The 17155-nt window shown below is 40.5% G+C and overlaps 1 protein-coding gene across 2 annotated transcripts in view; it reads left to right on the top strand.

The window, feature by feature from the left end:
* Positions 1–17155, top strand: part of CNTNAP5 (contactin associated protein family member 5) — a 285642-nt gene that overhangs the window by 151421 nt on the left and 117066 nt on the right. For both annotated transcript variants that reach the window (XM_033161910.1, XM_033161902.1), the window contains 3 exons: positions 2993–3257; positions 5534–5683; positions 11323–11494. In XM_033161910.1, coding sequence (XP_033017801.1) covers positions 2993–3257; positions 5534–5683; positions 11323–11494 — 587 coding nt within the window. The remainder of the gene's footprint in view (positions 1–2992; positions 3258–5533; positions 5684–11322; positions 11495–17155) is intronic.

Genomic DNA, 17155 nt, shown 5'->3' with positions numbered 1-17155 from the left:
TCTCCTCCTCTTGGATCTTCTCCACTAAGAAGTGACACACACACACACACACACACACACACACACACACACAAGTTTATAAAACATGTGAGTGTTTCAGGTAAAGATATAGAGGTTTCTGACGGGATGGGAAATGCTACAGACCAAAGCTTGCAATCCTAACCTCACTTGGCTGGGAGTGAGTAACACTAAAATCACTTGGGCTTACTTCTGAGTGGACATAATTAGGATTGCACTACAACTAGCCTTTATTCAACTGTGAAAGACTGTATGCATGTGTAGGATGAGCAACCGGGGTGAGGGGAGGAGTGGTGTGGTCAAGAGGGAAAGGAGTAAGCAGCTATCAGATATGTAATCATCAAGCCATGCTCACACTTTGAGGTGTGGTTCTTGTGGGACATTGCAATGGAAAATCACAATGGTATGAATACAACTTTGAAACTTACTCAACAAGAAAGCATGGGAAAGTCACCCACAAAATATTATGCCTGAATACACTCACTGTAAAGCCCCAACACTTGAAAGTCCCTTAAATGTATTGAGAATACCCTTGCCCTACCAAGGTCGTTGCCATCATCGTCCCCAGTTCCACCCTTCCCACTCCCTAGAAATGTGGCAGATGTTTTATTGAGAAAATGTTTGGCATAGTTTGGCATTTATATGGTTTTCATTTAGGTTTTCACTCCACCTTCTGGCTGAAATCATTTTGGAGGTGTTCCAGATAAGAAGTCATTCAAACTGGACTTGCTGAAATGCATTTATTCCTTGTTCAAGTGTACTTTTGTCTTGTAATCTAGGAAAAGAGAGAAAGACCGCATTGAAGCTTTTGTTTCAGTTAGCAGCAAATTAAACGTCTTTCCAGAACTTTGTTTAATTTCCCCTTGTCAACTAAGAATTGTTCAAAGCTATTGAAAGTGATAAGAAGCCATTCCATCATTTTGTCCTAGCTTTTCAATAAGGGAATCCCCAAGCGCCATATAGCTTCCTACAAATCAGTCATCTTTTGTTCATTCTAATAATACTGTTAGAATGAGATATAATTTCTAATGAGAGACCGCACCACACGGAAGGCCTTTTACTTGAATGGGTTTATCAGATTTCAGTTGATATTTTACAAAGTGCCTTGGTTCAAAAGCAAGTGAGTTGCAGCTCTCCCCCTGCCCACGAAACCCTGTGTACTATCTTTGAAAGTTGTGAATGCACTTCTCTTCCTTTATTCTTAATTGCTTGATATATTTCTTGCTTGAATTAACCTACAATGGAATTGCAAAAAATAAAGGCACTGGGATCCCAGCTGCCATTCAGGAGAGCACTTAGATCTGAACCAATGTTGAGATCAAGCTCCAAGAGCTCTGGCGCTCACTGGTATAGAACTCGCCAGAAAGTCAGAAAAATAAATGGTAGGATTTGTCCCACCACACTAAACTTAAAGTCATCTGGAAGCCGTGTGGTCTGGAAGTGAGAGTTTGTTTAGTTTGGGTTTTGAAGTGAAAGTGAGGAAAGATCAGTTCAAGGTGAAGATTAAAGACCTGTTTTTAGCTGCCCAGTGTCGAGAGAGAGATATCCTTTAGAACATCTAAATTTCTTGTAACAAAACTTGAGGGGGGAACAGAAAATGATTTATCTACTAGGGATAAGGGAGTAGAAATGTAAACAATTATTAGTAGCAGTATTCCTGTTAGGGTTGTCATACGTCTGGGATTTCCTGGACAGAGCTGGCAATTGGCAGTCGTAAACTGTGTCTGGGAGGAAATCACGTAAACGTCCAGAGAAATCCATACATATGGCAACCCATGTTGACAGTGTCTTTTTTTGGTGATTTCCCTTAAAAATAGCTCAAAAACATCTTTTTGAGATTTTTTTTTTGGGGGGGGAGTTCAACAATTTTGACCAAAAACAGCTCAACATTTTTTCTGTCCAGACTTTCACTTTTTGAAGTATGGCAACCCTAATTCATGTTGTTATTTTTTCTGTGTGTAATGGCTGTTTGCTAAACACAATAAACCAAACTGATGGACCTAGAACATTCATATACAAAGTTAATGTGGATACACCTCCACAATGCTGTGATCATCCTGCCCCACTGAGCTTGATGGAGGCACATGTTGTGTAGGGCAGAATATAGGACTAACATTGGACTCCTATACACTAGGAGGTAGGGAACAGTTGGCTCTTCAGCCCTGGGAAGCCTAGCCAATGGTCCCAGATAGTTTCCCCCCTCCTTCCTCTTAAGTTGTGAAGAGTTTTTCTTCTCTTCGTTTTCTGGGCTGCATGTCCATCAAGTCCAGTAATGATGCTGACTGTGGTGACCCAGGGTCTCATGTAGAGATATGTCCCAATCCTGTTAAATGAGCCTGACCTTGGTATCTTCTCTATGCAAAACATGGATTCGGCTGCTGTTCTATGGCCACCAACCTAGTCAAGGCATGTAGAAGGATGTCCACCTCAACCCACCGCCAAGTCTAAGCTCTATTTTCCAGCCAGTGCAGCACTATGTATGTGGCTGGGGAAATCCAGCCAGATGGGTGGGGTACAAATAATAATAATAATAATAATAATAATAATAATAATAATAATAATAAATATTATTATTATTATTATTATTATTATTATTATTATTATTATTATTATTATTATTATTATTATATGTGTATTTCCTTGGCCGAGGGCATGAATGTGCAAATGCAGTCCTATTCCTATATAAAATTGCAGCAAAGCACTCATTCTCCACACCAATAGAACAGAAATCAGCATGGAAGTGTCTATATAACTGAGAAACTATCTGGTTCTATATGTTGTATACACACACACACACACACACACACACACACACACAAACAAACATACAATCCTAAAGGTACATTATATTCCTGTCCTGCTGTTGTGATAAATGCATCATATTCAGAGCCACTGAATGGGAAAACAGCTTGATGGTTGCCTGTCATTGTCTCCTTCCCCTCCCCGCCCTCCCCTTGTTTTTATTACTTTTCAGGGTAATGTGACTTTTGCCTGCTCAGAACCACAAATCACTCCCATCACCTTTGACAGCTCCAACAACAGTTACTTGCTGTTACCAGGCACTCCCCAGCTTGATGGCTTGTCAGTTAGCTTCCAGTTTCGGACGTGGAACAAGGATGGTTTGCTGCTATCCACGGAGCTGTCAGAAGATTCCGGTTTACTCTTGTTATACCTCCAGCATGGAAGGATGTCGCTCATCATCCAGAAAGGAACAGAGAAATATGTAGGCGTTAGTGCAGGTATTGCACATCTAATAGAAACATTTAATTTCTTTCGGATTCTTTGTTTCTATACTATCTTTCCAAATTAAGCTCCAAGCAGCTCAAAAGAACAGTAAACAAATCAATATTTCCTTGTACCTACATATAATGAAAACATAGCCATAGATCTATCAAACACATGCCATGATTCATGTGTTTGGATCCACATTAGGAAGCTAACAAAAAACACCACAATTAAAGTTCCTCTAAACACATGATTTGCCCTTTGGAATGAGTTCCCAGTGAAAGTCAGCAGGTTCCTACCATGTTGACATTTAGATTCCTGCTTAAAAGTCATCTGTTCACTCAGAGTTTTCTTGATATAGTGCTGTTGATGCATTTAAAGAATAATAGAATCAGTGCCTTTTTGGGGGGGGGACGGGACGCAGGGGGACGCATACCCCTAAACATTTTGTGAATCTAAGTTTGGTCTCACTGAGGGGCAGTATTTCAATATGAGTAGGAAAATGAGAGTACCCCTTAACATGTTTTTAAGGAAAAAAACCACTGCATATAATCATAGAATTGCTGAGCTTGGAAGGACCCCAAGGGTCATCAAGTCCAACACCTTGCAATGCAGGAAGCACAGCTAAAGAATCCATGACAGATGGCCATCCAAACTCTGTTTAAAAATCTCCCACATTGGTGGTATAGATTTTTTGGGGGGATGAATGAATGAATGAATAATAAATACAGTCTCCAAAATACCATTTAATTATTTAATAAACTCTTCAGTAAGGTCAGTAACAAAAAACTGCATCAATATCAAACTGTTTCATTTTGAACCAGCTAAATTCAAGTATCACCTTAACTGAAGTATCACAGCACAGTGTTGTAGAATGCTGCAGAAAACAGAGGTGTGTCAATCTCCCATCCATGCCAAATTCTCCCCATTATGCACCAAATGGAGTAGTGCTTTGCAAACATCTTTCAGCAGCCTTTATAACTGGAGTCAGACAGGGTGCCACCCACCCAGGTCAGGTGGAAGTGAGCCAGAGAGAGAACCAGGGAAGAGATCTTGTAGGACTCATGGGTGGCCAGTCCCTGGCTTTCCAACATGAAACACGACATCAAAACAGTATCCTTTGTTTTAAAGGGAAGTGAAAATTGGGCAACTCAAGCTGAGAAGAACCATCTTTTATTCCTTTTGCCAAATCTAGTGAGAGGGAAAATCCCAACAGTATGCTGGTTTGTGGTTGACATGACAACATGCCCTTGGCTTGATAATAGTCTGAAGGTTATTGCATGGTGATATAGCAACTCAAAAGACAAGAAGTAGTAAAAGCACAAAAAAATCTAGCCTCTTAAAATCTAGAGCAGAAACTGCTGCAGCAAGAATAGACAAGGTTCTATGAACAAGACAAGCATTTATATGCACGACTTCCTTGCATCCAATGGAGTAAGTTTACAGTACAAAGGAAAAGTAAGTAGTCTTTAAGATGCCATAGAGTTATTTGGCAGTGATCCTAAGTAGAGCCAAGCCAAAATTCTTTTCGCTTTTGGTCTCCTTGTTTGGGTAAGCAATCCCCCCCATTTATTTTTATTTTTAATTTGCCTTTTATCCTTCTAATAGTTATATTCAAGCTTATAAACCCCAGCCTGCTTTATGCAGTCACATAGACTGGTGGAAGGGTTTAAAGAAAACAAGTCGTAACCAACAAAGTTGGCTCATCCATGCAAGGACATGATCTGCCTTCTCTAATTTGGCTGGGGCTGATGGGAGCTTCAGTCCAGTTTGGGGAATGCTATTGGACTACAACCCCCCATCATCCCTGGCTGCTGGTCTGGCTAGCTAGGAATGATGGAAGTTGTAGTCCAACAACAACTGGGAACCCACAGCAGAAGACAAAAGTCTAAAATTCAACAATTCTTTAGTGAGACAAAGAGGGAACAAAGGAGGTGCAGTGCCTCTAAATCGAAGGCTTCCTTCTTTAGTTCAGTGGGGTGCAAGGATATACACTGGTATCCATCCCCTTCATTGAAATGAATGGAGATATTTATATATGTAACAGCTTCATGTAATGCATGAGGAACTCTGGCTCTGGGGACAAGTTTCATGCACGTTAGCTTGTTTATACCAGGGGTGTGTGTGTGTGCGCGCGCATGCACGTGCGCTCCCCCTGACATTGCCTGAGTGACAGTTTTGTTATTTCCCTAAAAGATAGTAATTACTCACAAGCTTCCCCTCTTCCTCCACTTTCTTCTTCTCCCCCATGAGTAGTTCATCTCTTTTCTGCTCCTTGTTTGTTTCTCAGGCAGCAATCTGTATGATGGTCTGTGGCATGCAGTTAACATCAATGCTAGAAGACATCGCATCACCCTAACTCTCGATAATGATGTAGCATCTACAGTTCATGCAACCACTGTTTCACAGATTTATTCAGGGCACAGCTACTATTTTGGAGGTACGTTGCTTTCCAGTACTGTTGTGGTGACTAAAATGATGAAACTGTCCATTTTTGTTATTCTTAAAAGAACCAATGCTGTTATCTATTATGTTTTATGTATGTATGTTCATATGCATGTGTTTATTTTTTTTTTTAAAAGGATCTGTTAGTAAACAATCATTACATGTCTCCCAAAACATTGGAAAGCTACATGTTTTTGGGGGTTAGCTGTCAAAATAGATAAGTCACAATATACTGAGAAACCAAAATACACAGACGCCTCTGAAATGAAAATGTGTCAGCTTTGTATGTAGCCTGATGAATTTGATATAAGTAAGATGATAGAAACTTTTGGGAAGGCAGATAATAATGGTTAGGAGTGGATTGCACCTTTTCACGCCAATGATGGATGTATCTATATAGGGTTTTGTCATGCTGAGTTCCAATTGAAATCCACAGTGGAGAAGTGCAGGGATAAGTGCCTATTTTTTCATTACTTTCAGTCAGAACTAATCATACCTAAACTGCTCCGGATTGCACTTTAAACATTTCCTGTAAATGATATCCGGACCATGTGATAAGTTTTCTTTTGTTTGTTTCGGTGAGTGACCTCCACTTAATTTTACATTGCTGGAGAAGGAGAAATAGCAGTACAGAGTATGTCCTCTTCACTTACTTCAATCTTCATATCATCTGTATATCTGCCACTATTTGAGCTCACACATGGATGCAAAAGATGGTGGTGGTGGGGACAGTGTGCGCGCATGCATGTGCACATTTGAGTGTGCATGCTTTCTTTGGGGGGAAATCTAAGAGGATAAGAACAGCCTGCTGGTCGATGGACCATCTATCCCAGCATCATGTTTTCACAGTGGCCAACCAAATGCCTTTGACTCCCCTCACCTCTGATTCCAAGCAGTTGGTATTCAAAGGCCTACCCAGTGGAAGTGGAGCATGGCCATTGTGACTAGTAGCCATGGATCGCCTTCACCTCCATATATTTGTCTAAACCTCTTTCAAAGCCACCCAATCTTTTGGCCATCACTTTTGGCCATAATTTAACTACTCGCTGCTGACGAAGTACTTTCTTTTATCTGCCCTGAATCTTCTAACATTCAGCTTCAATACTGACTGTCTGCTACAGGGGGAAATATGGTGCCTTGATTCAGTGCTCTAGTCCTGGTGCCTTCATTATACACCGTTAGGTGCCAGGCAAAAATGTTTCTCTTTAACCAGGCCTTTGGCTGTTTGACATCCAAGGCCCTTTTAAAATGTGTTTTGTGGGAGGGGGTTAATGGGTTGTTTTTGTTTTTATTACGTATTTTGTGTTTTTATACTGTGATTTTATGTTGTAACCACCCCAAGACCTGTGGTAGGGACCCAGATGGCTCTGTGGTCTAAACCACTGAGCCTCTTGGGTTTGTCGATTGGAAGATCGGCAGTTCAAATCCACATGACAAGGGTGAGCTCTTGTTGCTCTTTCCCAGCTTCTGCTAACCTAGCAGTCTGAAAGCACACCAGTGCAAGTAGATAAATCGGTACCACTGCAGCGGGAAGGTAAACAGCATTTCTGTGTGCTCAGGCTTCCGTCACGGTGTCCCGTTGCACCTGAAGTGGTCTAGTCATGCTGGCCACATGACCTGGAAAGCTGTCTGTGGACAAACACCAGCTCCCTCGGTCTGAAGCAAGATGAGCGCCACAGCCCCATATTCGTTTTTGACTGGAGTTAACTGTCCAGGGGTCCTTTACCTATTTATCTACAGGGTGGTATACAAATGTAATTAATAAAACAACAACAAGAACAATATAATCAGAGTAAAAAGGTAAAGGGGCCCCTGACCATCAGGTCCAGTCGGGTCCAACTCTGGGGTTGCTGTGCTCAGGAGCTGGGACCAAGCAATGGTCAGAGTAGATTGTGCCAATTAATTGTTTGGCAACACACACCTGACCCAGAAATACTGTGCACACACTCCCTTGTATCTGTTTAGTAGGAATCTCTGGATTTGGACCTATAAACCTGAGGATAGTTTATAAATTTCTGGATGCAGGCCCTCTAACAACCACCCTTTGTTTAGCTGAGTTGTTGTTAATGAGGTGGACATTGGATCCAGGGAGAAAATATCTAAAGGAATAGCCTGGGATAGCAGAAACCTGAGTTGTTCAGAGCAAAGAAAAATTGATCTAGAAGCTTTTACAAACATGAGTCTATGATTGCATACACACGATACCTTTAGATGGCATTTGAATGACATTTTTTCCCCTCAAGGAATTTTGAGCACTGTAGTTTTTTAAGGGTTTTCTGGGAAATGCAATCCTATGAGGGGTAAGCTGCACTGCCCAGAATTCTTTGAGGGAATGAATGTGATTCCAATATGCTTTAAAGGTATGATGTATACACATTGTATATATCATATGGTCTGTTCTAGTCTAGCAGCATATAAGAGGTTTCTGGGAGGTTTGGCTGGTCATTATGTAATTCCCTTGTTTTGGCTAGTGTCCACTGTGGGCACAAAAGCTCTGTTTGTGTGGCATTAGCTAAGGCTCCAGAATTTTGGCTTGTAGCAGACACTGCTTGCTCCCATATTTTCAAATATATTTGTCTATGAGCCAGTCCTATATTGCTTGTTCAAACAAGGCAGCATCACAATAAAATAATTGTTCTTCTGTACCATTATACTGCCAAATACAATATTTTAGAATCACCATAAGCACTACTTGCATTTAAATTTAAAATACTTACAAATATACTGTATGCACTTCAAAATTGATGTGCATTATAAACTTTTTGAAAACATCAACCCTTAGAGCTCAAAAATAGCAGTTTTCTTTATAACTATGAAGTGTTGCTTTCCCGTTTTTAATTGAAAGGTTTTTAATAATAATAATAATAATAATAATAATAATAATAATAATAATAATAATATATTGTTATCAAGCTAGGGGCTTGGTGGGTATTTATGCCATCTAAAGCCCCTGTGATTAAAATCAAGAAAGAGGACAGCAGTAACATTGTAAGCAATTTTAATAAGCACCCTTGTGGAAGCACAATTAACAGGCTCCCTGCATTTGGGTTCAGCTTAGCCCCTATACAAAGTCCTTATAAACTCAAATCTTTCTTTCTTTGGAAGCAAACATAACCAGCAAGGTGGGAAAGATTTTACACCTCCGTGTATTTGAGAATAATCTTTGGAGATTTTAAAATTCTTGCTTCCTAAAAGTACCTTCCTTCCTTCCTTCCTTCCTTCCTTCCTTCCTTCCTTCCTTCCTATCTGTTTAAAGATGGGCTGTGTGCATCTTTTTAAAACAGCAACAGCAACATTGTCTTAACCCACCCACCCACTATACTATGAAGGGTAGGACAACATTTGCCTCAGTTTAACCCTGTTTGGCTATGATGACTGCCTTTATATGTGGCAACGCTTCTGTTGCTAACCTTTGTGCAGGATGTGGTGGGATTAAAGACTTCTTTTTGGTTTGACTTTTGCACCTATGATATTTCACAGAGTTTACTCTGTGCTCCTCGATTATATCCGGAGTGCAAACTGCTTTCAGATGACATTTTCATTTCCCCTCTCTGATTCTCCCTCAGCGTAGCAGTAGTCTTAGCCCAGATGCTGACATGACCCTAGCAAGCTGGTGTAAAGCTCAGCGCAATTTAAATGCCATATTGAAAAAGGTGGCATGGGGTTTTTAGGGCATACCTTATCAGTAGGCAGCATGGAGCCAATACTTAGACATCTGCCAACTGTCAATTCATTGCTACTATTACCTAATTGTATTAGCTGATGGTCATTCCATGGCTTAGCCAGGCATATAGAACCTTTAATTCTATTCCTGTGTCAGTTTGCTTGCTCAAGTGCTGTGGAATTGATTCCTGGATGGGCCTGCACAATCTGTGACCCAGCAAGCCCAAATGAGCCACCCGTCATATATTATAATTTGCCACTGACTTGACAGTCTCCCCGTTTTGGCAGGGAAATGTGTGAGATCAGTCTTGGTACATTATAGTGGCCTGCAAGGGCTTAACCAGAACAAGCACAAAAAGGGAAATGGAAGCTTATAACGGATTAGGTCTTCCTGTTCTATGATAACACCAAGAAGTGCTGGATTCAGAGAGATGGACTCACTGTGAAAAGTGTAGAAAGCATAACCAGGCAGAATCTCATCATATAAGGCCTGAGATGCTGAGAGATGGGGAAGATGTTTGTAAGCACACCCATAAAGAAGGCTCAAGATGCAAAATGTGTGTAAATTTATTAAATATAACAGACTGGAGGATCTAAACAAAAAACAAAAAACCAAGCCACAATTAACCACATTGGTCAAATCATAGGAGTCTGAGTTAGGTGAGTTCTTGATAAGATTGGATCCCTCCCATCTCCTGGGCATGTTTACAGTTACAGTGGTTACAAATGCTTCTGGTTATGAACGCTTCAGGTTACAAGCTCCAGGTTGTGAACTTTGCCCCAGGATGCGAACGGAAATCACGCACCGGGAGGCCCCATTAGTGAAAGCGCACCTCAGGATTCATCTTAAGAACAGACCTCTGGAATGAATTAAGTTCGTAACCAGAGGTGCCACTGTACAATCTTTGGCCACACAGCAAAGGATTGGAAAGTCATTCTACCTCCTTGCAACATGAACCTTGGGTTTTTCAGACTCGACAAGCACACCATGGCTCTGCTATCCAGCATTCAATAAGGTGTGCATGCAACACCTAAAGCAGCCCCCCAAAGACCTCCCCTCCCAAGCCAAAGGATGTGGAAGGTGAATAAAGAGTGCCCTTAGCCCAATAATGCCTCAGATGTTTGACCAACCAGTTCTGCTTGCCTGGACCAAATGCCACATGAGGCTATCAGCTCCAGCAAGTTTGCCTCCATCCCCAAACACACAAGATTTCATAGACAGTTCTTTGCAGATCCTCTAAGAAAATGTCACAACCCAGAACAGAGAGGTGGGCACCATCATCTCTGTAGAACTAGGGAGAATAAAACATCTTTGCACTATGGGAATGTTATCCCACCCACTTGGGCCAGAATGAAGTTTTCACTAATCAACTCACTTCTTGCCGTGTCTTGTCAACCTTAATAGGATGCATGGCTGCCCTCCAAGCTTGGATGATGCTTGGTGTGTGGAGCCAAGGTTCAGATCCAACAAAGATCCCTAATAACCTAATATAGCCAGATCTGTCCTTTGGACAAGGTCCTTTTCTGCTCAGTGGATAACAAGGATGTGTGACGTAGGGCCAGCTGAGTCCAGATGACAGAGTCTGGTTAGCTGTACCCAGTATACAAGGGTGCTTTCTAATGGAATTTGTACAGATGCTCCTGGTAGGTTCTGCCCTTCAGATCCAATCCACAAACATCCAGTTGAAAACAGTGGCAACTCTTTTACTGAATCTTGACTGCAATTTGTAGCTTTAAAAGAAGACAAGCAAAAACTTTGAGCTTCTCCAAGTATCTGTATTCTGTCACCATTATTGCCTGCTTTCTTTCTTTAATTTTTATTTATTGCCATAGAATTTGTAACTTGCTCACATCGAGCAGGCAACGAGAACACCAGGAATAATTAGACCTTCCATCAGTGAACCCCCAAGGAAATAAATTATCATTTAAGTATTCTTCATCTCACTCTTTTCTCCCCTCTCTGTCCCACAGGGTGCCCTGACAATTTTACCGATTCAAAATGTTTAAATCCCATTACGGCTTTTCAAGGCTGCATGAGACTCATCTTTATTGATAACCAGCCCAAGGACCTCATCTTAGTTCAGCAAGGTTCCCTGGGGAATTTTAGTGATTTGCGCATTGATCTCTGTGGCATCAAAGACAGGTAATTATTCTCTCTTCTTCTTGTGTGTTTTGTTTTCTTTCAGCCAAGTGGCTTATAAGTACAGTTTGCTGTAAGTGAAAATTCCAGTCCTCCAACAATAGGTGAAATGGAGTAACTGGAAAAAAAGTATTGCTGGGAAGAATTTGGAACTGCATGAAGCACCATCTTTTCCACTCACTCTCTCCTTCTCTCCCCCCCTCCACATTAGTTTGTGGGAGATGGAGTATGCAAATTAAATCAAGCTGCAGATTTCTGCAAAGATTAGATTTTATGCGCAAACAGAATTTAATAGCTTTGAAGTTGTAAAGGGATGGTAAAGAAAAGGAGATGTTTGAATGATCAAAACATGTCATTGCCTTATCACACTTTCTGTTTTGCTTAAATGGAATCCTTTGCAGGTTGCAGGTTAGTGCATACCGTAGCAGTTTTTAGAAGCATGGTAAAAATAAAATACCCCCCCTCCAAATTCACGCCGTGGAAATTTCAGAATTTTAGGAAGTAACTTGAAGACTAGCCTGCTATACCAAAGTGTGATTTCCCCCTTAATCCAGTTTCCTAGTTGCTAGTGATGAGGAAGAATTCACTCCAGATGACCAGGAAAAGAAGCTCTGCAGACATAGCTATTATTATTATTAGCACGTCCTCTGGTAATTGATGAACCTTACTTCTGAATAGGCATGCATTAATTTGCACTATAAAATAGGGATGTAGAAATTATGTTGATTGATTTTAATGTTTTTTCTTGGAATTACTGTATTTTTTGAATTTGTACTTTAACATATACCCCACCATGAGACTGTGTGTGATGAAGAGTGGGTTAAAAAAGAAATGAACTGTGTGGCTTAGCAAAAGTGCTTGTGAGCTTGTAATATTTTGTGGTCTTGTTTGCCAGTTTTCACAATAAGTGAGGAATTAATCTATGCTCGAATTGCAAAAGTCTCTCTGTGGAGGGGGCGGAAGAGGTCATATATGTGAATCTGTGCTTTTCAATCTTACTTCATTATAAATATATACTGAATTTTCAGAATATATCTTGCTTATTTTTAGTTTGAGCTTTAAGCTCCCAATTAATTTCTTGGTTTGGGGATGGATGTGGGAGGTGTGTGTATGTGTAGAGGCAGTGTTCAGAGCTAGGTGAAAAGACTTTGTTTCTGTAAAGTCCTTGCTCCCATATGCCAGAAGGAATGAAAGAGGCAGTAATTAAAATAAATTAGGACACAGTTTTATTAAAGATCTAAAATGGATATTAGTTCAATTAGCCTAACTAAAAATGAGTGAACTTGTATCTGAAAGCATCCTACTTTTCCAGGCTTTCTTCAAGAAATCAAGGGCAGGGACCTTTCTCTTTTAAAATGAGGAAAAACCAAATGCAAGAGGATCACCTTCCTGCTTACCTTCCTGCTGCTCCAGTGAGCTTTCCCCCTGCAAGCTTCTGAAACTCTTATTTCTGAGTCAGTGGTGCAGGCATAACTACCACGTCTGCTGTGGGAGAATGACACAGATTCCCAAGCATTTCATTCACTTAGTCATAACTGCAATAGTACTGTAGTTACAAAGCCTAGAAAAATTCTACCTATATTGTCCCCATGTTACCTTATCGCTAAGATACAGATAGCACAGAACTTGGAAAGCTGATAATCAGGTGAACCCCCAGATGACCACTCATGCATATGTATTTCACCATACATGCAATCTGACCCACTTGTCACATTACTGTTGAAGCTGGCAGAAGAAATAGTGTAACATCCACATTATTTGAGCCATAGTTCTCTGGGTCACATCATATGTTATGAAAGGCAAATGTAGGTTCTTAAATATGTATGTCTTGATGTCAGGGAACTTGACAGACATGGCTTCATGGGGTTCATGTATACTTGAAGGGTGATCAAATAAATGATAAAGAAATTAATACTTTAAAAAAAATAGTATAAACCTGTGTGGGGTTAAGGGGTTCCAGCTAACCCCAGCTCATGTGCCATCATACTAATATGACCCTTAGGGATGGATGAACCTGTCTGTTTCCTGTTTGCAGCATGTGTTCATTCATAGGTCCATTCTGTTCTATTTCTACACTCACCTACATTTTTTTTAAAAAAAGATCTACATGAAAATTTGCACGCCTATCTTTCACTGCCTTCCGCAGTTTGGCCAAACTCATGCTTCAAGAACACTGTCCAACCATCTCATCCTCTGTTGTCCCCTTCTCCTTGTGCCCTCCATCTTTCCCAACATCAGGGTCTTTTCTAGGGAGTCTTCTCTTCTCATGAGGTGGCCAAAGTACTGGAGCCTCAACTTCAGGATCTGTCCTTCCAGTGAACACTCAGGGCTGATTTCTTTAAGAATGGATAGGTTTGATCTTCTTGCACTCCATGGGACTCTCAAGAGTCTCCTCCAAAACCATAATTCAAAAGCATCAATTATTTGGCAATCAGCCTTCTTTATAGTCTAGCTCTCACTTCCATACATCACTACTGGGAAAACCATAGCTTCAACTATATCGACCTTTGTCGGCAAGGTGATGTCTCTGCTTTTTAAGATGCTGTCTAGGTTTGTCATTGCTTTCCTCCCAAGAAGCAGGCATCTTTTAATTTTGTGACTGCTGTCACCATCTGCAGTGATCATGGAACCCAAAAAAGTAAAATCCATTTTTAAATACTATTTTGTGATGTGCTTTATGTCTTTAAAAATTACATGGATTTTGACATGTTTCTTTGAGCCAAGAGCTGTATTGCAGTATTGGGAGAAGTGTAAAGTCCCATGGATTGTCCTCCTCCTCCTCCTCCTTCATGAAGATCCAGGCACAGATCAAGTCAGGAACCTGTGGCCCTGAAGACATTGTATTTCAGCTTCCATCAGCACAAGTCAGTATGGCCAGTGCTCAGAGATTATGGGAGTTGTAGCTCTACAACATCTGGAGGGCCACATGTTCCACACCCCTGAATTAATATCAGAATTCACAAAGACTGGATATCTTCCCACTCCATTCCTACCCCACTCCAGGGGGACTCTCTAAAGCTTATCCAGTCTACACTTACTTTCAGGATCAGCACAGATACTGGCATCTAGACAGTGAAAACAGGAACAAAATCACACTGCAACACTGTACCTGTTTTTTTGTACTTCAAGTTTTACATTTTGCATTAAAGAAGTGTACACTATGATTCCACAAGAAATTATCTAGAATACCAGTCACCAAATAATTAATGTAATGAGAGCCCCAGAGTCCATCATTCTGTACTGCTGTGTTCCATACATGTTATTTCAACCTCTTTGAAAAGCATCCCCAGTGCTTACAACTGAAAACCTCTGTAAAATTACTTTGTTGAACTTGTGAAATTCTTCTGCAGTAAATCTCAGCTCTGTCACTGGTTGGCTGATAAAATAGATGAATAGAATGCTCCAGCTTTTCAGTGAAGAGGAATTTTATCTCTCTATTTTCTACCAGAAACCACAATAAGGATAATGAAATTTCTGTCGAGCACACGGATGACTTTGATGAACACGTAACGGATATTTTAAGCACCACAGGTTCTATGGAAAGGCACTAAGTTTACAAAAGCAATTTCAGAAGGTTTCAAAGGGACTTGGTGGATTACTGGGTGATGGAAGCTATCATCACAGCCTCTGTGGAAATCTAGGTGGAACCAATTAACAGCAAATAGATGAAAATACAGAAGGACAAATTTTGGGGGAAATGGCTCTGGGAAGTCTCACTACTTTCCTATTAGTTTGTCATCATTGGTTTCAAGTACAAAGATCATAGGTCACAGACAGGCAGGGGGTGGGTGGCTAGTAACAAGGTTAATGAAATATAATCCTTCTTCTCCTGTAATGGTAAAAATTGAAGTTCTGCAATGAATCCCAGGAATCCGAATTGGGATGTTTGTGACCTATTGCTTATCCCCTCAGTACCTCTTGTAATTGTAATTTGCTTCATTCCCCACTTCCTTACCCATGTCTTTTCATACCTTTTATTGTTTTTCCCATTGTTCCTGAAAAGTGACCTATTTTTACTCACTCTCAAATAGCTCACTCCCTTCTGCTGCCCAGAATTTTTTAGAAACCCAGAGAATTGTGATTTGTATAGGTATGGTGTAATTTTTTAGTTTGGACCCACCATAAATTGGGTAAAGTCACATTAAAGTCATGTCTTAGTCTACCATCTTGATTCAAAATGGCAGCTGGCATTCAAATGTCAATGAAGATGCCCCCCCCCCCCCCGAACTCTCATTCTGAGTTTAATATCTTTAGTGGCAGCCAAATCTATGTCAAAAAACTGGCAAAGTCAGGTCAAACTGACATTTCGGACCACCACATTGATTCTAAATGACTCCCAGTATCCAAACAGTGATGAAGTCTGTCAACCCCCCCCCCCCCACCTCACAAACCCTTATGTCATATTTTGTGGCAATATATTGAGAAGCAGCTAACCCTATAGAGAACAAATAAATGGACAGACAAAACACTTTCCTATATATACAGATAAAACAATTCAGGTCCAGCTATTTGTTGGCCTGATGTTCAATCCAAACAGAACTCCAAGGGAGAAGATCTTAAATGGGACAAAGCATGAAGACAGGATGTGATAGCTAGGCTTGTATATTGTTAATAGTCCCTACCTTTCCAACATAAATTAGGTATTTTATATACTTTGGACACAAAGGCTGTAGAGTGCAGATCACTAGTGAGATGATGTGCAGAGTGAAAGAAAGGATACTTATATACACCCATTGGCTACTTCAGAAGTATGGTAAGCATGACAAAACCTCTGCCCCCACCCATGAAAATGTCACTGAACATTCTCCCCCAGTTTGATAATTTTCAAGTGCATTCTGTTCCTCATTAAATGATGAATAATGCAAAACCAACCAAACAAACAAACAAACAAAATACCAAAAAGGGGAAATTATTTTTGGCAGAGCACTACTCCTAATCAGATATTTCTTTTAAAATAGATGATTCTCCTCTCTGCCTGCCCTGATGTTCTTAAACCAACCTGGATTTATGCTTGGAAATTTAATTTCAGACTTAGCATTTTCTGCTCAAAATTGTGTGTGTTGTATTATAGAAAGCAGACCAGAGGGAAATTACATCCTATTGCGGGCTAAGAAAAGAGAGAGACAGAAAGGAAAAGGAAAGGAGAAAATGAAAACAGAGGGTTGTTTTTGCACATGCAAGCTCTTTAACATTTAATTTGTGGGATACAACTGATCTCAACTTATTAATTCTTTTTCTTTAAAACTGGCCATGGAAACTGGAGAATCTTCTTTCTAATTATGCCCTGTGTGTTTCAACTTTATTTGTTTTATAGTGAAATCAAATTCCCTTGCTGGGATTGAAGAAGCAAATATTTAATATTGTCTTTGCCCTGGAATAATTAACCTGCAGTGAGCTAGAAAAAAAATTGTTGAGAGAAGACATTGCTTTGCAGTCCTTCCTTCACTACCTTTAACACCCTGTCTTTGGGGAACCTGAACTTTCATTGTGCATTCACCTTTCCCTTCCTGACAGTACATAATTTCCAGCGTTGCCACTGTTCGCATAACCGCTCCCTCATGATCAGTGGATTGCCTTGGAATTAAATGTAACAGGGTAACCAACCCTGATGCTAGAAGGGCCTGAATGGCTCCCTTGAGCCATGCATGGGCTGTTCCTGAGTGA

This window comes from Lacerta agilis, chromosome 1, assembly GCF_009819535.1.
Source record: "Lacerta agilis isolate rLacAgi1 chromosome 1, rLacAgi1.pri, whole genome shotgun sequence".
Lineage (NCBI taxonomy): Eukaryota > Metazoa > Chordata > Lepidosauria > Squamata > Lacertidae > Lacerta > Lacerta agilis.
Note: the sequence above shows the minus strand (reverse complement) of the source record. Positions and strands in the feature narration are given on the sequence as shown.